Raw genomic sequence first — 22,058 nt, 5'->3', positions numbered from 1 at the left:
AAAGAAATTCGTGTTAGTTACACCATTTACAACTCAAGAACGGCTGATCCCATTTGGCTGAAAATTGGTGGGGAGGTAGATTAGATAGAACCCATCTAACCTGTGGCACAAATATAAGGGTATTATATCAGAAGATATTTCAGATCAAAATTCTGTAAGTTGCAGAAATCCCGATCTTCAAATCAATGAGGATATACATTAAGCTTTATTATTGATCGAAAACATGTGTTACCTCTTATGCTGTAGTTTTTCAGACACGTTAGGAATGCCAGCCCCAAATCGTAGAATGAATGACGCATTTAATCGAGAACTGGAACGGGAATGTAAATATGAACGGCAGGAAATTAATTTAGCTGCTCAAACATATGTACCCCTAGTGAATCTCTAACAAAAGTAAGTTTATGACACATTAATGAAGGCAATTGATAATGGAAATGGTGGTTTATATTTCCTGGATGCCCCTGGTGGAACTAGTAAGACATTCCTCATGTCAATGGGCTTAGCTTATTTTCGAAAAAAGCCACATTGTTAGAAGGATGCCTTAGGGCTCATTCAGCATTCAAATAACCGTTAAATCTTCAAAATATTGAAGAACATATATGTAATATGGCAAAAAACTCCGCAATGGCCAAAGTTTTGTCAGCATTTAAAATTATCACATGGCCGATAAACGTGCATTAGAAGCACTTAACCGAACATTGAAAGATCTACGCAATGACTCGATATATTTTGGAGGCGCTATGATTATACTGTTAGGCGACACTGCCAGTAATTCCAAGATCAACGCCTACCGACGAAATAAGCTCTTACCTAAAATTATCGAATCTATGGAGCTACATACATATGTAAAGAAACTTCAGCTGAAAATGTCTCAGATCAATTGCGGACTATCGGTAGTGGTAGAGTACCTGTCAACGAATCGAGCGGATTGATTCGAGCGCTTCAACAAAGTATTCCTAAACACGATTTCAAACTACGCAACGAGGGGAACTTTGGGAGTTGCTGCTGCGATCTACTCTACATTTGAACCCGATACTTAGTTAGTATGGCTCTCCTCTGATAGACGGCGCTAACATTGAACGACAAAGAGTGTGTGCGAGAGAGACAGAAAATCAGTCTGAACGTGTCGTCGGGATCCGATCGGATCAAGATTCGGCAATCTGGTAGATATGGTCATTGTCTATGATTGAGCGTTCTATATTTTTCGTATCTTCAAAATTGTGTATGCCACAGATTTTCGTGCTTTGCGGGGGCGTAAGGGGGTGGGGCCTAATTTTGACATATACTTGTGCAGGCCGATGCAATCTAGAAGAAATAGTCAATACTTTTTCCACGAATCTTTCCGTAACGTTTGCCGTAATTCGAAAACATTTTTCCATCTGTTTTCTTCTGACACTTGTGCCATCAAGGTCAAATCGACTCTAATGAATAATTTAATTTAACTTTTTGGAATCTCGAATTTTTTTAGAAAAATTGGCAATTTATTTGGTAACTATTTCCTATACAGTTTACCTGACCATTGTTGAACTCTAAACAATAAAAAATAAATAAACTATAAATAAATAAATATAAACACAATTTTAATCAAATTAGATAGAACATGTCTGTGTCGTGGCAGGTATATTTTCCAATATTTTGAAATATAATTGATATTTGCTTCAACAAAATTTTCGACTTTATCACAATTATTTTGGAATCCCGCCCAGTATTGGTATTCTTGGCTCTCAAGAAACATGGAAGAATTGACCATTGACCAACATGGAGACTATACAAGGACACATTGTCTAGACGGATACCGTCTTTAAGCGGTTCTTCGATAATTCTATCCATGAAAATAAAAATCTAGCTTTCCTTGAGACACCGCAGAGTTATATTATTGTGAATATTTAATTACTTTTAATTAATTTTAGAACAGTTTTTCTAATATAAAAACAGAACACTTTGGTTGGCTGCAAATCGGTTATATTTTTGTAACGAAAAAATATAGGCGACAATAGGCGTTCGTTCGATTTCAGTACTTTCAACGACTATTCTATTTCTCACAATTGCTTCTTAGCCCAGCTAACCAACTGCGGTAAATCGTGACAAATTCGCCAATAACGATAGCCTAACTTACAGTAGACTTCATAAAATTTGAATCCGAATTGCGTTACAAATGTATTAACATACCTTGGTTTCCAAGATAGTCTTTCTATTAAATAAGACTCCCTTAACAGCTTGCCACAACTAGGGTAAATCGGGAAGCTTTAACTGAACGTACATAAGGACGCAGAGGCTTTATTTGAGTGCTGCTGCTAAAATCCGGGCTTCAACTTTTTTTTACACGGAAATACGTCTTTGTATATGGAAGACTCTCCGATATTGCGCCAGGAGTCCATGCCCACCAATTTTCACCTTTTATAAAAATCTTAAAACTTGATAAATTGACCATGGCGGGAAAGATCTAAAGCTGATCGCTATGGGTTTTTTGAAGAACTGAGGAGGTACTAAACTTTACCTCAAATATCCAAGACGACAATTAACCACTGAAAAATCAAAAATTGTAGTATTTTAGTGGTAGAAATTTTAATTTCGTTTGCTACACATACATATGTAGTTTGCACTGTTCGTCGTCGCGCCTACTGTCGCTGCCGCACCGTAAACCATTAATGCACACTTTGGTGATTTTGTTGCAATCAACACTGGCATACTCCGCTTTATTTGAATGTGTTTGAATTGACTCAGTCGAAGCAGCAAAGATCGGAAACTTCTTCGACTAGTCTGCTAAAACTGTTTGTAACTACTCAGATATGGCTTTTGCCTATAAATATTCGGAGGTAGCAGTCAAAGCAGAAGAAGAAAACCGATGAATTTAGCGACTAGAAAAGTGTTAATTTTCTTAACTTATGTATATTATACTCACAAATTGAATCAGAAGCCAGAGTTCTGCTTTCGTAAGTCAAATAAAACATATGTTTTTGTTGGATGAATGCTTCTGTCACATCAGAGCAGGCACTATTTCCAGATTGTTATTTGAGTTTTGTGAATTCATATTTCTTCAATCATCCTCGGAAAATTTCCTATTCAAAATGAACTCACAGGACCAGGCTCAGGAACCAGACCCGACACATCCGGGTGTCTCTAAAGATGTCAACATCGGGGAGAAACCAGCATTGCGTCATAGACAGGATTCACAGGGGCCTCAACGGGTATCCGTAGTGGATATTTCTCCACATGACGATCAAAACACTATGGCGTCTGAGCTACAAGGTGAATCAGAGACCCAAAATACACCGAAAATTAAGAATCGAAGGCTCAGACGAATGAAGTTTCCAACAGAACGGAGCTCATTATGGAGTAGTAAGCAAGCTCCGCAAGGTCTTAAATTGAAGACAACACGTATTCTCTATACCACCGATGAGCAGGTGCGTGATGCTCTCTTCGAGTTTCTGGTGTTTATCGTCTTTCTTGGCCTTACATCGCTGATCACTCTCACCGTGCGGAGCCCGTACATGTTTTACTTCAACGATACAACAAAGAAACTATTTGTGACTCGCAGTCTAGTTGTAGCGCCGTCGTTAACGAACTGTTTTGAGAATATTCTCATTGTCTCAGATTGGTGGGACTACTTAATATACAATTTCTTAATAACATTGCACGGAGATATGACTGAGCTTGATGAGGACGAAGATGAAAAGGTAACATCTGTAACTGGTTCCGATCCGATCGAAAATCTTCGGGCACGCAGGTTTATGCACGAGAATCTCCTACTCGGCCCACCGCGCCTCCGTCAGATTCGCGTTCACAAGCAGAGCTGTTATATGAGCTGGTATTTTGATACCTGCTATGACGACTATTCTCAGGGGGCTGAGGAGAGAGCCGAGACGCATAAAGGCTCTCCGTACAGGACGATGGGAGAAGTCGAAGCAACACCGTTCTGGACTCTGCTAGCTTACTACAGTTCTGGCGGCTACACTGTTGATCTAACCTACGATAAGGATATCAACCTGCAAAAGATTAATGAGCTCAAGAACATAAATTGGCTAGATCGCAGTTCAAGGCTGTGTATGGTGGAGTTCAATCTCTTTAACGAAAACACAGACATCTTTCAGAGCGTAAAACTTATGGCTGAAATTCCTGCCTCAGGTGTTGTCATACCCCAAGCGCGTCTACAAACTGTTAAACAATATTCTTTCTTCACCGATCCCGATCCAAAAATGACTGTGCTCTATCTTGTATGGTATATAATGATCGTTTACTACACCATCCTAGAGATCAATGAAATACGGTTGTCGGGACTCAAAATGCACTTCAAATCATTTCTAAATATTCTAGAGGGGTTTTTATTGACGATTTGCTATCTGGCTTTGGTATACAACGTCTGGCACACCATCGAAGTGAAATCCATAACATCCAAGGCGCAGAAGAAAGAGGTCTATCAAAGTATTGATGTTCTCTGTTTCTCGAATATCATTTATGTGAATATGATGGCTGTTTTAGCCTTTCTCGTGTGGATCAAATTATTTAAGTTCATCAGCTTAAACAAGACACTTGTTGAGTGGACAACGACACTAGGAAGGTGCTCAAAGGATTTGGCTGGCTTCTCTTTAATGTTTGGCATTGTTTTTGTGATCTATGCTAGATTGGGACTCTTGCTCTTTGGCAGTAATCATCCAGATTTCTATAGCTTAGTGATTTCAATGTTGACTATGATACGGATGATCTTGGGCGACTTTCGGTACAATTTAATTCAGGAGTCCGATCGAGTAATAGGTCCCATCTACTTCATTACTTACATACTGCTTGTGTTTTTCATATTGTTGAACATATTTCTTGCCATCATCATGGAGTCCTATAGCTCAGTGAAAAGTGGAACTGACATACACGGAACACAATTAGCCTCCTTTGTTTATAGGAAGTTAACGGGAGCCGTCTACTGGATTTACTGTCGTATCTGTAAGACTCAGAGTAAGCTTGTTCGGGCTCAGCTCGCCCGGGTCAAACCTTTTCGGGCAAAAACTGCACGCCCTTCGGCTACTGCCAAAAAAGCTGATGTGGATGTTACTACGGTAGAATTTGAGGAGCCTGTGCGAAGGAGGAACATGACCGCAGCAGAGACAATTTACTTTAATGCTATTCCAAGAGATGTTAAAAACAAGAAAATGTTTCGGGTGAACCAACGCATAACACTTCTTGAAGAAGTTCTGGAAAAGCTAGTTACTAATATAGATGATATGACGAAAAGCCTAGAAAGAGTCTACGGCGCAAGTACATTTTAAATATTTTAACGTACATATGTCTATATATTATATAGAGACATATATTATATATTATATAAGAACAATACATAGTATTAAATAAATTTTAGATCTCTCTCTCTCTTTATCACATTCTGAAAGGTAGTTTATATTGTAGCTTAACATAATGTGGTCGCCAAAAAAATACATATGTACATTCGTCGGATCTGTTGCGATTTGATCACAGTCAAAGTCTTAGGCACTGGAGCTTGCACAGTGGGGTCTTTCTTCATTTCAGCTTGATATATTGATAGCTTCTGAGCTATAAGAGATACTTCCAAATTTATTAGAAAGAAAAGTTTTCAAAGTGCAAGTTTGCAAGTGTGCATAAGGCTACGCAGACTGTAGGCTTTACAATACTGACAGTGCATTTAGTATTGATATTCCCTATGTGTTGGAATATCTTTCCCGCAATCGCTTAGTTTGCAAAAAATAACTAAACCAAACTAAATAGTTCTTTAGCCATGATCTATTTTAGGCTGAATTCGAATGCTATCTTCATACACGGATAAGCTTGATGTAGATGAAAGCTTAACAATGATGATTAGATATACTACATACATAGTACATGCATAAATACAGACATACTTATTTATTTATTCATTATTTTTCGCCAACGGAGCTGCTGCGGAGACCGCAACTCTACATTTATACCCGATACTTAGTCAGTATGGCTTTACTGCGGCAGACGCCGCTACTATAAAACGACAAAGAGTGCATGCGAGAGAGACAGAAAATCAGTCTGAGCGTGTCGTCGGGCGCTGCGTAGCCATTGCAAATTGATTTGTTCTGTTTGGCTATATATAAATGATCCGATCTGATCCAGGTTCAGCAATCTGATAGATATGGTCATTTTCTATGATTGTGCGTTTTTAGCCGACCATTAAACCTGTGTGTTAGAGAGAGACAGAGCTAGAGAGAATGATATTGTTTTCATCATTATTTTTATTTATTTGTATATATATTCCTAACGCATTATGGTTCAGATTCTGCAGTCTATGTTAGAAGATCAAATTATTCTCCAATTTTCTGCGATTTTAGTTTTCTCTCATCTTTAAAATTTTGGATGCCACAGATTTTGCCGGAGTTGGGCTGCCGAAGTTTTGACATACACTTGTAACAGTGAGATATCACAGAAATCTGGATATAAAATACCGTTGCTCCAGCTCTTATAGTGTCTGGGCACTAGTCGCTCATATGGACAGACCGACGAACAGACGGAAAGACAGCCATGGCTCAATCAACTCGGGTATAGATGCTTCCTTCTGGATGTTACACACACACCTTATTTCACCAAAAATCGAATAATTTTGAGTATCGGGTATAATAAGCATCTATGGCTGCTGGATAAACGATCAACTCTGAGGGTGCGCTGCAAACTCCGAATCTCCGAAGGCAATACTCAAGCTTATCTGGACATATGGCATATCGCTCTAGCCACTGCAACCGGGAACTTAATCAAAAGTTCCTCAATAGAGCCCTCAGAATAATTACCAACGCGCAAATTTTCCATACCACGAAGGACGTACCCAGCGAGCTTGGAGACCCTTGGGTCCGCGAGGAACCGCCAGGCTTACTAAAGCCTACCTGAACCGCGTGGAGAGGCACATCAACACCCTTGCTATCAACCTGCTGGACAACAGCTCCACCACCAGCTGCCTGAAAAGATATCACCCTCTGGAGCTATGCCACCGCATGGACTGAGCTCCATCAGTCAATACTCTACCCTCAAACACCCTTTTATCCCACAGTCACCAACTCACCACCCACCAGCCACCACTAAGCCACAAAGAAGTACATACCTCAATAAATTGTTAACTGTTAATCAAAAAAAAAAAACCGCGACTATTGCTCGGCAAAAACCTGTCACTGTGCCATCCATTGGCATATCAATCCATATCCATGACGTTGCACAGCAGCTGGCCAAGAACTGATCATTTCGGGACTCTTCCAGTGATTTGGTGCTCACGTAACCCCTTTTCTGTCTCATGTATGAAACTTGACTTCTAAGGTAGTCAGCGATGATTGTATGCAATTACGGCAGAGCTTGGAACCTTCTCAATTCTTATAATAAGTGGTCCCAACTAGCAGAGTTAAACGCATTTTGGACGTCGTATGTTGCCACTATGCAGAACTCTTTGCCACCTATAGCTCGCTCTTCTATCTCGTTCTATTTCGGGGAGAGTTAACGCATTACTACTTCCTCCAGCCTTGTGTTAATTATGCGCTCGAGGTTCTTACCCACTGTGTCCAGCATGCAGAGTGGTCTGTAGAATAATGGCTCTTCGGTCGACTTCTTTCCTATAGGTATAAGCTACTAGAGCTGTCGCTTCCATGGTCTGGAAGAAGCATTTTCACTTGCTCTCCTTGATCTGCTCTTTATATGCTCCTCTCGAATGACGGGGAGCCGCTCGACTGTTGGTATAGCCGTCTTTTGTGATGGCACTCCCACCTGGCGCCAGCTATAGATGCGTTCCACCAGTCAACTCTCGTCCAACTGACTGGCTCTTTCTGCGGCCGCCCCGTTGGTCTAATAGTTCTTCAACATGGCTCGGACCATATCCGGCTCTAGAGTGTCAGTCTTGTACCCGACATGCTTGCCCAGCATTCCAGATTTCGCAAATCAGGGCATGGTGATAACTCCCGGTGCATAAGTGCTCCCAAAAAGATTAGGTCTATTATAGACCCGTTCGAGCTTAGCCGAATATCTGATGGGTGCCTGTGCTGACGGTGGTTTGCTTCAGTATTTCTGAGCTACCTGTTAGTAATTGAGGAATATTTGGAAGATTTTCATCTATCCCAATGGCTTATCGAACGTGTCGTTCGGTGCTTCTGGTCCTTCGCCCGATGGCGCTTGCAGAGAATCCAAGTTGACTCAACCTTGCCGGTCCAACTTACATGTACCAGCACCTAATCGGCACACACACACACACACAGCCCTTTTCTGCGACCTTTCCCTGCAGAGCAGACCCTCGATGGCTCATCTGATGACGCGACGATGTCAACGTCACTACCTCCAATGACATAGACGATGACCCGCCATTCGCTGAACTATTGACATTAATATAGAGAGGTCCCAGGACACAGTCGATGACATTGTCATCTAGAGCTTCTTTAAGCGATGATTGTAGGGAAAATTCATGCATTTTATAACAGATGATTTTAGCGAAAAAATCATGAATTTGATGATCCGTGTTCTGTTCATCTAATAATAAAAAAAAAACTATGTAATATGTACATATGTGGAGATAAGGTTTTTTATCTCGGATCGGCCAACTAATTATTTCGAGTAAATAAATAAATTATTTCGACACTTTGTCGCAATGTTCACATAACACAACCACACTCAAGTATCAAGCCAATTATATTATTATTATTATTTAATTCAATTATCTGTTCAGGTTTCTACAAATATGGTTTTTCGCTTGCTTGTTGATAACATCACCAACAAGTGGTACGTTATGGTCCTTGGCCATTTGCCAAATACCACATATATCCTAATTTTATTTTTTAAACTGAGCTGTTGCTTTGTTTAAGTAGCCAGAAAATTTTCTGGGCCTTACCCACCAACTTGTTCCTCACGCTACGGATGTGACTGTCGAAAGTTAAACGTGCATCCAGTGTAACTCCGAGGTATGTGTGCCCATTCTTAAAGTGTGCGGCGACACTGCACATTTATCAGGGTCTGTGGAGATGTTCCATCGGCAGGCCCCGTTTTCAAACAGCTTGAGGTATTGCTGTAGATTGTCTGTGGAATCATAGGCAGTACAGTGTCGGCCCAAGCTCGGAAGGTCCTCTCCGTCAGACAGCTTTTGATAACTTCATACAGCTGAGGGTTGAGCAACATTTTGATTTTAGCGAGTAGGCCCTCATGCCACACTCGGTCGAAAGCCTGCGAAATATCCAGGTAAGCAGCTACAGTGCTTGTTTTGGAAGTCGTCTAGTATGTGTTCCACTACCCTGTGCAGTTGTTCGGGTGTGCCGTGCTTAAGCCTGGACCCAAATTGGTAGTTTGGCATGACTGTTTTAACCAACGGCGACTCCAGTACCCTTCGTAGGATGCAGCGTTCAAACATTTTGCCAAAAGTTGACAAGCGTCTAATTGGACTATGGTTGTTGAGGTCTTTCGGTGGCTTTCCTGGCTTTGGAAGCATGATTATGTGGGCACATATTCAGGCTTTAGGAAAGTATGCTAATCTTAACGACGCTTTAAAGATTAGCAAAATATACAGAATCGCTCTGTTTGGTAGCGCCTTTGCCACAACATTGTCATTTATGTCATTATGTCTTCCGAGATTTCTTGAAATGTTCTTGGCCACATGGAGCTCCATCTGGTGGATCTCTTCACCGTCAGACCTCCTTACCGGAAAGCGGGGTGTACGTTGCCGCTTGTAGCGTCCTGTCAGCTTCCAAAGGGCGTAGTTTGATGTACGTCTGCTGTAGCCTGCGATAGCAGTCTATCCGCGGCATCGGTACTCTGTGTCGCCAATTTCTTCCTTACCCGGTTAGCCACTCTCCAGAAGACTCCGTCAACCTACGGGTCATGGATGCGGTGCGTGTGCTCTCGCGCCTGAGTCGCCCTTCGACCTCACTTAAAGTGCCGCCTCTGTGGTTTCCAGTCTGTGAAGTTCGACTGCCATGAGGGCCGCAGGTGGTAGCATCAGCAGAAGCGTCACACACTTTGGTCACAAGAATGTCGACTGCAGCCAGAAAAAGTATACAAATTCTTGCCCAATAAGTTATTACAAAATTTTAATAACAATGCGCAAAAATTCTGACACAATTTACACAAAAAGTTAAAACCATTTCCTGCCTAAAACACAAGCCGAAACATTCTATTTATCGAAGAGCTTATGCGTTCCACTTCAAGTCAGCACTTCACGATCCATCGCCCCCACCCCGTCTTCGACGTCACAACTGCGATAATGTTGACAATGCAATTCCGCTGACTCCGCTGTTCTCGGCCCCACCGTTGACCGCCGATGCTGACTTCCTGTTGCCAACCTCTGCGGTTCTTTACCCCCACCATCGGACAACATCATTGATTTCCTATTGCGGGACAATGACTACAACTCCGTTGTCGCCGGCGACGCCGCCGCCTACAATAATTCTGATGAACCCAACAAATCGGCCGCTGCCGAAGTTCCTCTGCCGCGAGCATCGATAGGTTTCTTAAAGCTTTATAATTCTAGATTTAAGCAGTCGCTTTCTAATATTAAATAGAGGCACTCCTCCTAGCTTACCGAATAAAAAGAATTTCTTATTGTGTCCTTTCAATAAGTAACTTGTACATATGTACATATAAAGAAATATACACATACATATGGCATGCTAAATACTCTCGTTCTGCCGCTCCTATTAGCGACAGAACTCAACTTGAAATATTATGTACTTTAGGTTACACAAGTTTATTAAGAATAAAATGGATTCACTCAGAATTCAACCACAAGACGGAACAGAAATTTTTCATTCATTCCTACATCTATTCCTACATTTCCCTCAGCCAAAAAGGCAGCGCTCGCAAGAAACTCCGGGGCCGACACCGAAGCGCTCCAGAGTGCTGCCTAACACATCGTTCGCGCAGATTGCCAGAGAAAGGACGCTGATTGGCGTCCTGGACAAAGGCAGCGCGGACTCCCGGATACCTAGAAACCAGTGGAAGTGGGTGGAAGCGGCACTGGCCGACCGCTGCTTCGAGCTGCTGGAAAAGCAGCCTGGACCCCCCCCCGTCTGCAAAGACATGGTACTGGTACCATGGTACCACTGGTACCAGGGCTGCATAAAAATCGTAGCCTGTGAAGATGAGCGCTCCGTACAGCTGTACAAAGCAGCGGTAGCGCAAGTCGGGGAAGTCTACCCAGGGGCAAAGCTCGTCGCTGTAGACTGGAGCGAAGTGCCCAGTAGACCAAGGGCGAGAGTCTGGGTGCCCGCCTCCATGAAGGAGCCGGAGCACATCCTAAAAATGCTGCAAAGATGCAACCCCCACCTCCCAACAGCGGATTGGAAGGTGGTCAAAGTTGAGACGACACAGGGCCCCACAAACCAGGCGGTGGTCGTCCTCAACAAAGAGTCGCTGGCCCCTATTGAGGCTACCAAAGGCGAGCTCAATTTTGGGTTCAGCTCTGTGACTGTAAAGGTCTACAAGTCGGATGCGGCGGCCGGGGCACGTCCTGTCGACAAGCCAGTCGAGCAGGACGCTGCCTCAGAGATCGAAGCACCCGGCGATCACACAGAGATGGACCCAGAGGGCTACTCCACCGATGGCACGCTGAGATGCGACTTCGAGGCGATGTGTTGCCACGAGGAAGTCGAGGACGATCCAGATGCCGACATCACAGTGGTGGAGAACACTAAGGATGTCCCTGAGGCTCCTTCAGATCAATCTCCACCACTGTAATGCAGCATCCGCTGCTCTTATACTCCGCCTCGAAGAGAGCGGAGCAGACGTTAGGCCTGATCCAGGAACCTTGGATAGTGGGAGACAAGGTTTGTGGACTAGGGTCGAAGGAGTACAAGATAATTGTAGCTCAACATGAAGGTAAAACCCTGCATTCTCGCCAGAAAGCACCTTAATATCTTTCTGCTCCATAATTATAGCGATAGCGACAACACGGCGGCAAGCCTAGAGCTGAAAGGGACACATCTAAGGCTGATGTCGTCCTACATGGCCCATGAGGGAAACGATCCTCCCAACGACCTTGTTCGCAAACTAGCCAGCGACAGCGAGAGGTCGGACATAGACCTATTAATAGGTTGCGATGCCAACGCTCACCACACTCAATGGGGGAGCTCGAACACAAATGTAAGGGGTGAGTCACTTTTCAGCTTCATCCTTAACTCAAATCTATTTATTTGTAATCGGGGCAACGACCCCACTTTTATAATTAAAAATCGACAGGAGGTTATTGACATCACCCTAGTGTCTTCCAACCTGTTAGACATAGTCAAGAGTTGGCAAGTCCTTGATGACCACTCTTCCTCTGACCACAGATACATCGAGACCACACTATCCCTCGAGTGTCCGAAACCTAAGGACTATATTAATCCCAGGAAAGCCAACTGGGAAAAATATAGCTCAGCCCTGGAGGACTTACTCCCCTCCAAAGCACCATCATGCCCTGACACAAAAGACGACCTAGATCGCCTAGTGAACAGGTTCACAGAGGCATGCAACAAAGCCTTCGCGGCAGCATGCGCCTCTAGCAAACCTAGGGGGAAAAAGAAACCCCCCTGGTGGTCAAAACAAATAGACATCCTACGTAAAAGCTGCAGGACCCTTTTCAACAGGGCCAAAAGCGCGAACGAGGAGAGCCACTGGGCAGACTATAAAATCAGTCTGTCACTATATAAAAAGGAAACACTAACCCCTCGGTAGGGTATCTTAAAAGGAATGACGGCACGTGGACTAACTCCAGTGAGGAGTCCCTGCACATTCTACTAGACACACATTTTCCAGGGTGCACAACCATCGAGACGGCACATCTTCCAGGAGAGGGACCGGTAACCTCGATGGATCACATCCTCACAAAACGTAACATAAGCTGGGCAATAAACAGCTTCAACCCGTTCAAATCGCCAGGCCCAGACCAGGTAATCCCGGCCCAACTTCAGAAGGCCGGGGATACGGCCATAAACTGGCTACAAGGTATCTTCAGGAAGATACTGGCTGTGGGTACAATCCCGCGAACATGGCTTAAGGCAAAGATAGTCTTCATAGTCGTGGCCTATGCGGATGACGTTGCGATTATCTTCTCGGGGAAATACCCCCAAACACTGTGCGACTTAATGTCCACAAAGCTAGCGCAACTGTCGGATTGGACGGAATCGCGCGGTCTGGGAGTAAATCCCTCAAAAACGGAACTCGTATTATTTACAAACAAATACAAGGTCCCGCCCCTCAACCCTCCAATACTACAAGGATGCAGGCTCTCCTTTAGCGACAGTGCCAGTTACTTAGGGTTGGTAATTGACAAGAAGCTTAGCTGGAACCTGAATGTCAAAGACAGAGTGAAGAAGGCAATGACTGCACTCTATACATGCAAAAAAGCTATTGGGCTAAGATGGGGTATGATCCCAAGCATAGTCCAATGGATATATCAAGCTATAGTTAGACCAATAATACTCTACGGAGTTACGGTGTGGTGGCCGCCCCTATCAAAAAGGGCGATCACCAAGCAACTGGGCAAAGTCCAGCGGACTGCCGCCCTATGTATCAGCGGAGCTCTTCGCACCACCCCAAATGATGCGCTAAATGCCATCCTATGCCTACAGAGCCTTGACCTCGCAGGAAAGGAACGGGCAGAAGCAGCAGCAATACGTCTAAGAGACTCAGATCAATGGGTGACACAGTGCATAGGTCACTCAGCCATATTAAATAATAGCAGTACCGTCCCGTCAAAAACAGACTACCAGGTTCCAAGAGAGTACACAGTCACTCCCTTCGACACAATCATCCCTCACAGAGACGAATGGCTCGAGGGACTCGCAGGCCCAGATGGGGCCATAAACATCTTCACAGAGCTTCAAAGCTGGACGACAGAGTCGGAGGGGGAATCTACCGTGAACAGCTAAGGCATTCATATAAGGCATTCCTTCAGACTACCAGATCATTGCAGTGTGTTTCAAGCGGAAGTCATAGCAATCAGGGAGGCTCTAGACTGCCTACAAGCGGCTGCCGTTACGGCAACCAAGCTAAACATTTATAGCGACAGCCAGGCTGCGATCAAATCGCTAAGCGCGATTTCCTCGAACTCGGCCACCGTGGCAGACTGCCGCAAATCTCTGCACGAGATGGCTCAGCAATTTGCTATTAGCCTGATTTGGGTCCCGGGCCACCGAGACATCGAGGGCAACTGTATAGCGGACGAGCTGGCCAGATCTGGCACTACAATCCCCCTTCTCCAAGACAAATAGGATATCTGTATGCCAATGGCCACCTGTAAGCTCATTATAAGAGAGCAATACAAGCGACTAACAAACGATATGTGGCAAACATTGCCACGATGTCGCACAACTCGGCAAACATGGCCGACCATGGACATGAAGCGCACCTCCGAGCTCCTCAAGTTAAGCAGGAGAAGCATTAAGTGAAAACAAAAAGTATAAACGTTTTTTATAAACATAGCCAAATTCAGAGCAGCGACAACACAGCAAAACCATCAGGCCTGTCAGCGGACCAGCATCGGCCACGTCCAGTGTATCAAACTAGACCCAGAAATCTGCTAAACGATTCTGCTCCTATCGAGCAAAGGGAGTACCTGGAGATGAATCCAGCAGCGGGACCTCGCCCACTCACAATAGCTGAGTACAGGGCGCTCCAGGAGAGGAACCCAAAACTAAAAACAAATCAACAAACAACAAACAAATCAAGGCAACACTTCGCCAAAGAGCGAAGAAATGCAAAGGGGCCGCCTTGCCTACGTGTAGTTAGCATGTTTTTTGTAAATATTGTAAGCCATTATGTAAGCTAACAACACGTTCACTATCTACTCACATTTCAACCCTCAGAATAGAGAAAAAAATTCTTGAACATTTTTTTTTCCTTCTCAAAAAAAAATAATAATAAATAAATACATTCAATACAATATATATATATATTCTTTACAAAAAAAAAAAACAAGAATTAAATGCGTTCAAATTCTATCTCAAAAGAGGATAATATATCAGAAGTAGGAAAGATGTTGGACCACGAGTCTAAAGTAGCGGACTCAACAGCAAACGTAATTACCAATGTCGAAACTGCATCAGTCGACTTAAAGGTAATAACAGTTATGCTTATAATAATTGTTGTTTTGTTGCTGGCAAATGCACTAACTAAGATATATAAGTTGCACAATAAGTGCATAAAGAAAAAATATGCAAGTAGAGCAGTTAGTTTAGATAAGGTTTAAAATTATGGACAAAATAAATTAAATCTATAATAACGAACCAAATTTTAGAGTAAATGCATTGCGAATATTGCAAAAACATCGCGAATTAATCAAAACAGTTTAATTCGAGAATGAATATATAGAAACCTTCCAAAGAATCGCAAGCACTTTAATCAATTGTTCAAAAACTGAAAAGGCCATGGTATTGAGTACATTACCTTACGTAGTGATCAAAATAACATGCAATACTAGGTACCACAACCATATTGATGCTGCGGTTACACCGCTAAAAAATCCAGTATCCATCGAACAATGGAATGGAATGCATTAGCGAGAAAAATAAATGATTATAAAGACAAGTTCGAGAAATCATACAAATGTATCAATTCTGACAAAACAATAAGATCGGATACGTTAATACATCACGCGCAAATACTAACAGCTCAATACAATAACATAGTAATAACAATAAACCAAGTCAATGCTAAATTGACACAGGAGCATAAAAATCAATGTCAGAAAATAATAACATCTTTAAAAACTAGATTACATAACATTGGTATTAGACGGAGTATAGTAATAACAATCCCAGAAAATCAAAATCTGCTAGCTGAATTCGACGAGAACCAGTTACAAGATTTAGATGAATCTAAACCAATAATCAATTCAGATAGTGATAGTGATATTAAAAAGCTCGAGGAAAATACAGAAATTACGATGACTAACCAAGTAACCTTAGATAGGGAATATGTGAAGCAGGTTTCCTCTTCCGTCCCTGAATTTGATGGTAAAAACTATCACTAAACAGATTCCTAACTGCTTTGCGCATTGTGGAAAGAACCAAAGGCAACCAAGAAGATATAGCAGTTGAGGTTATTAAATCAAAAATAGCCGGCACAATTTTGTACAAAGTACAAGTCATTACCAAGCTGAAAAGTAACGTAAAAGGAGAATCTTCTGACGTACTCAAAGCTGAATTGGCAAATACTAAACAAAAGGGCAATTATGGCAGATCGCGGGAATCGTAGGGGAAAGGCTAAAAAACAGCCCCACGCCCCCTGCGACCACCTCATGGGAGTGGAAAACTATGTTCTTGACTACCAAGACGACGGCATGGTCAGAATTGTATGCCCAACCAGAACATCCTACAAAAAGCTACTAATGTGCGTTGATGATGACGAGCTAATGCCAGTGATCTCCTCCAGCGAGTCAGAGAGCGAGCACCTGGGAAAAACCGCTGTTGAGGTTAAATTCAACAACCAAGGCAAAAGGCCTGCAACCCCGCAGTCCCCTCCGTCAAATGCCCAAAACCAAGCTGCCAAAAAAGTAGTCAATCCCCACAAGCACAGCCACCTCAAAGTGCCATGGACTTGACTTCTGACGAAGATATGACTGACGTGACAGCCAGTCGTTTAACCCGAGAAGACCTGGGCATACCAGCGGGAGTCCCACAGAGAGATTTTTGTGTGTGTTCGTCTTGCGAACTAAATTGGCAGTCTCTCTTCTTGTAGAACCAATTCCCATCGCCACCTGCATTAGCAGGGGGGAGGGAGGCTGACAAGAAGAGAGAACCGTTTTATTTGATTATACCCTTAAATTAGCATATTTTACAAATTGTTTCGCGCCGGCTGCTTATCTACATTACATGTATTTGCAGAAGTGGCTGTAAAATTGGGAGGGTAAAATTTGTTACATTAATGGCTTATTTGGTATTTTTTAGAAACTATCGATAATTTGTCTAAATGCCAGGGTAACATTAATCTTATTGCTACTTTGCTTACATTGTTTTTAATTATCTCATATGGAGTATGCAGCCGTGGAGAACATCATTACGCCGAAGCCGCAGTCGCCGAGATCGACGAAGAAAACGACCCGACCGGCAACGACTTGCTCAATTTTTTAGACAGCGCTCCCAATTGCCGTTCGTCGAGCGACAATTGGCGGGCAAAACACTAAAAATTCTAATCAACACCGGAGCGGCAAAAAATTACGTGAATCCCATAAAGGAGCTAAATAACGTAACTGCTGCGGACTCTACTTTCACAGTGAGCTCAATACATGGCTCCAGTGAAGTAAAAGATAAGTGCATGCATTTTCGGGCTAAAATCCCCATTTTTTTTTTGTTGAACACGCTAAGTACGTTTGATGCCATTATAGGTTCCGATTCGCTAACGCGAGCGGGAGCGGCATTAAACCTGCGCGACAAAACAATCAAGTACGGAAACGTAACGGAACAGCTTCAGTTCCACGAATGCGACAGTGTAAATTTCACCCAAGTCGACGTCCTAACGGTCCCATATGCGGTAAAAGCCGAATTTAAGAAAATGATACTGAAGAGAATTCGATTTTTTTCGATCTCTAGAGAGGCGCTTCCCTTTAACACCTCAGTTATCGCCACCATTCGAACCGAGAGTAACGAACCAGTCTACTCTAAATTATACCCCTACCCCATGGGAGCAACAGACTTCGTGAACAAAGAAATCAAAGAACTACTGAAAGACGGAATAATCAGGCCATCAAGGTCGCCGCATAACAGTCCGATTTGGGTCGTAGGCAAGAAAAAGGCCGACTCCAACGGCAACAGGAAAAAACAGCTGGTAATCGACTTCAGGAAACTGAACGAGCGAACTATCGCCGACCGATAACCCTTGCCTAGCATCCCACCCATGATTTTAGCAAATTTGGGAATGGCAAGGTTTTTTACCACCCTAGATCTGAAATCAGGGTACCACCAAATATATATAGCGGAAAAAGACCGGGAAAAAACTTCGTTTTCAATAAACGGAGGAAAATACGAATTCTGTCGCTTGCCCTTCGGGTTTGAAAATCGGGTTTTCCAAAGGGTAATCGACGACGTTCTACGTGAACAGATTGGGAAAACATGTTACGTCTATGTAAACGACGTAATAATTTTTTCCGAAAACGAAAAATACCATGTCAGACACATCGACACGGTACTGAAATGCCTGTGCGAAGCTAACATGAGGGTGGCCCCGGAAAAGACTAAGTTCTTCAGAGAAAGTGTTGAATTCTTAGGCTTCATAGTGACCAGGGGCGGAGCCAAGAGAGACCCAGAGAAGGTGAGGGCCATAAAGGAATACGCCGAACCAAAAACGCTGTTCAGCCTCAGGTCATTCCTCGCTGATTGCGAGCTGAACTACGCCACAAATGAGAGGGAACTACTAGCCATCGTTTGGGCCATAGGGAAACTACAAAACTACTTATACAGTACTAAGGAGATACGAATTTTCACCGATCACCAGCCCCTGACCTTTGCCGTGTCTGGAAAAAACACAAACGCAAAACTTAAACGGTGGAAAGCCTTTATAGAGGAACACAACGCTAAAATTTTCTATAAACCAGGGAAGGAAAACTATGTCGCCGACGCCTTGTCCCGACAAAACATTAATAACTTACAGGACGAGCCGCAGTCAGACGCGGCCACTATGCACAGCGAGCTCTCACTGACCAACATTCTGGAAGAAGCAAGCCAGCCGCTACGGCGGAACTTCATTATCTTCGGCGGAAAAACCCGCCACATAATCCATTTTAATGGATTCTAGGGCAATAGTAGAAGTACGTGCCCCCATCTTGCAATTGATGAACTTCTACCCGAATACCAAGACCAATACCATATATTGCGACAACGAAGCCGCCTTCAGTTCGGAGACAATTACGTCTCTGTTAAAAAGCCAATACGGAGTTAATGTAGTTAACGCACCTCCTCTTCATAGTAGCTCCAACGGGCAGGTAGAGAGGTTCCACAGTACCTTGGCAGAGACTGCAAGATGCATGAAGATCAACAAAAAAATCGACGATACAATCGAACTAATCATGCGTGCCACGGTAGAATACAACAAAACGTTGCATTCGGTCATATACGAGAGGCCGGTTGAAGCAGTTCATACCAACAACGAAGATCTTAAGTTGACAATTAAAGCCAAAATCGACAAGGCACAAAAGGACAACCTCGGCAGGATTAACCCCGGTAGACAAAACAGAGTCTTCGAAGTAGGCGAAAAAGTATACCCAAAGAATAACAGAAGGTTAGGAAACAAGCTAACCCCGTTGTACACGGAAGAACGGGTGCAGGCAGATCTGGGAACATCTGTTCTCATTAGAGGGAGGGTGGTCCATAAGGACAATTTGAGATAATCTAAACAAAAATTACTACAAATCTAGTTATCACTCCCACAGGTTGGCCGCAATACTCCTCGTACTCCTTACCACAACAAATGCACGGATTACCGACTTTTCCCAGGCGAACTATATCCCTGTACGGGACGGAGATGTGTTGGTGTGGGAACAAAGAAGCTGGGTGAGGCACTCGACAAATCTAACCGAGTTAGGGAACATCATAGACGATACTGCAAAAATGTCCGAGGTATTTCCCCAATCGCATATGCGAAAGCTGTTAGAAAATAACATATTATCCGCCCTAATGATACACCATAGAATGGCAAGAAGCCTAGACTTCTTGGGAACAGCACTCAAAGTTGTTGCGGGTACCCCTGATGCTTCAGACCTCGAAAGAATCAAATTAACATAATCCCAACTTATAGAATCAAACAACAGACAGGCAGTGATCAACACAGAAGCACAGAGACAAATCAATTTGCTCACCGACACCGGCTAACAAAATATTGAAAGAAAAACAAGGTGATCTGGTAGACACCGCTCACCTATATGAAACATTACTAGCAAGAAATAGAATGCTTATCTCAGAAATCCAGAACTTGATGCTGACTATCACACCTGCCAAGTCAAACATAATAATCCAATATCCAATATCCAATATTCAATCCAATATTGTTGTCCATGTCTTAGTTGAGTATCCGAGGATTAAAAGTAGATGTAAGAAAATCCAAATTTTTCCCGTGGCGCGCAACAACACCGTGCTACAACTACAAGACAACGTTGTAGCGGAATGCGAAGAGGGGATCCTGGCAGTAACCGAATGCGTCGTCACCAACTTCGCGACATTCTGCAAGCAGGCCGCACACAGCACTTGCGCCCGCGAGATACACGCCGGAGGCGCAGCCTCATGCCGCACGCAACCGAGCCACCTGGAACCCGTCACACTTGTGGACGATGGCATAATCATCATCAACGGGCAGCCGGCGAGGGTCAGCGTGGACAACGGACCTTTAGCAACAACAAGAGGGGCTAATCTCGTTACATTCGAGAGCAAGGCCACAATAAACGACACCACATACGTGAACCTCAACCTCATCGTAATAGGGCACGACGAAGTCCTCAGCCTACCACTCCTGCGACGGATGAACAAACACAACATTCAAGTTATAGAAGGAATCTAAGGAATGATGTGACATCTTGCGGATCACCCAAGATCTGGTTTGCGGCAGGAGTAGCCGTCAGTTTCGCGCTTTGTGGCTTGATGCTTCTACACCAATACTGGAGTCGGAGAAACTCCACGATCAGGCTCCAGAATGTCATCAGGGAGATCGGCATCCCCGAGGACGGGGATCACCCAAGGGGGGAGTAGTTAACACATATTACAAGTTATCGCACCACCTTAACTTCAAATTAAGAGCACATCGCTCCTAATCGAACTCCGGCTAAGCCGTCAATCTATTCATTTAATTGGGTTATCGTGCCTTAAGGGCCGGTAATAACGGAAGAAAGTTCTTCCCATCATAATCTTCAAAGAAGAGAAGACAATTGGTCACAGACCGCGGCAAGGGACCGGTTCAACCAGATAATTTGTACATACATATATATGTATGTAAGCAGCTGCTTAAAAATATAATTTATATGCCGTCTGCATATATTCTTACAAACATAAATATACACATATGTACATATGGCATGCTACATGATCCCGTTCTGCCGCTGCTCTTAGCGACAGAATATTATGTACTGTTAGGCTAAAGAAATTTATGAAGAATAAAGTGGATTCATTCCTACCAAAACCAAACGACTGAACAGAAGTGTTTTTCTCTGTACAAATTATATTTGAATTCTCTTTCTACACAGTATCAGAAACAGTACTACAACTGCCTGTCCCTCATCTTCCATCGCAATCATCAGAGGCTGTCCCCGTGTCTTCAGACCCTCCCTTACGCACCGTAGGATACCCACTCCGCTGTCCAACTGGTTCAAGTTCTAGTTGCGACGACCAAACTGTAGACGGTTTATGTACCGTATGTAACCCAGCTTCCTACACACACACACACACACATTAACATTTATGTTACACACTCCTTTCGAACGGCAACATGATCTACCTCGCGCGGATCAGCTAGCTGCCCAAACTGCAGATCAAGCATTTACCCAAAACACAGGCAGAACCCAAACGCACTCATACCGAGGCTAAGGGTCTCATCCAATAAGCCACTTAATGCTGATCATGCATTTCCATAGACCCAACAGAGACCGCTCGCACTAATACTAATGCAGCGGTACTCTCTTCGTAAGATGCATGGGAGAACTCTCGCTCTCCGATAAACATAAGAACAATTGTACCCTAGGCTAAGATTCAAAAAGATTCCATTAAACACTCTTAAGAACTCAAACTAAACAGTCGTACTCCCAGCAGTATATGGCGACCGTGACTGAAATACAAATAAAAAGTGATCAATAAATGGACAGCGGAGAAAACCACGGCACTGGAAACCAAATGGAAACAAAACACTGAGTGAAAGACGCGGCGGAATAAGAGTAAGGAGAAACAGAGAAAAAGCCGAACGGAGACGGGCAGCGTTATATATGTACTTATGACAAGAAAGAGCATATAGAGTATTGGGAACAACACCAAAAACAAACGAAAAAGAACTCCACCCCCTCTCACTCAGGTATGATAATTAAAGTTATTTCCAAAAAAACTTACATTTCTCCCCCACCAAAAAAAGGAACTACTAGACAGAAAAAGGAAGTGCCCGGCCGATTGCAG

At 43.4% G+C, this 22,058-nt stretch overlaps 1 protein-coding gene across 1 annotated transcript; it reads left to right on the top strand.

Moving 5' to 3' along the window:
- The first annotated feature begins 2,998 nt into the window (after window positions 1-2,998).
- Window positions 2,999-5,354, top strand: LOC6899845 (polycystic kidney disease 2-like 2 protein). The gene has a single exon (XM_002135655.3). It carries the CDS (start codon window positions 3,069-3,071, stop codon window positions 5,256-5,258), a length of 2,190 nt encoding a protein of 729 aa, XP_002135691.2. The 5' UTR covers window positions 2,999-3,068; the 3' UTR covers window positions 5,259-5,354.
- Window positions 5,355-22,058: the final 16,704 nt, after the last annotated feature.

This window comes from Drosophila pseudoobscura, chromosome X, assembly GCF_009870125.1.
Source record: "Drosophila pseudoobscura strain MV-25-SWS-2005 chromosome X, UCI_Dpse_MV25, whole genome shotgun sequence".
In the NCBI taxonomy this organism is placed as follows: domain Eukaryota; kingdom Metazoa; phylum Arthropoda; class Insecta; order Diptera; family Drosophilidae; genus Drosophila; species Drosophila pseudoobscura.
This window is presented reverse-complemented; position numbering and strand designations above follow the sequence as displayed.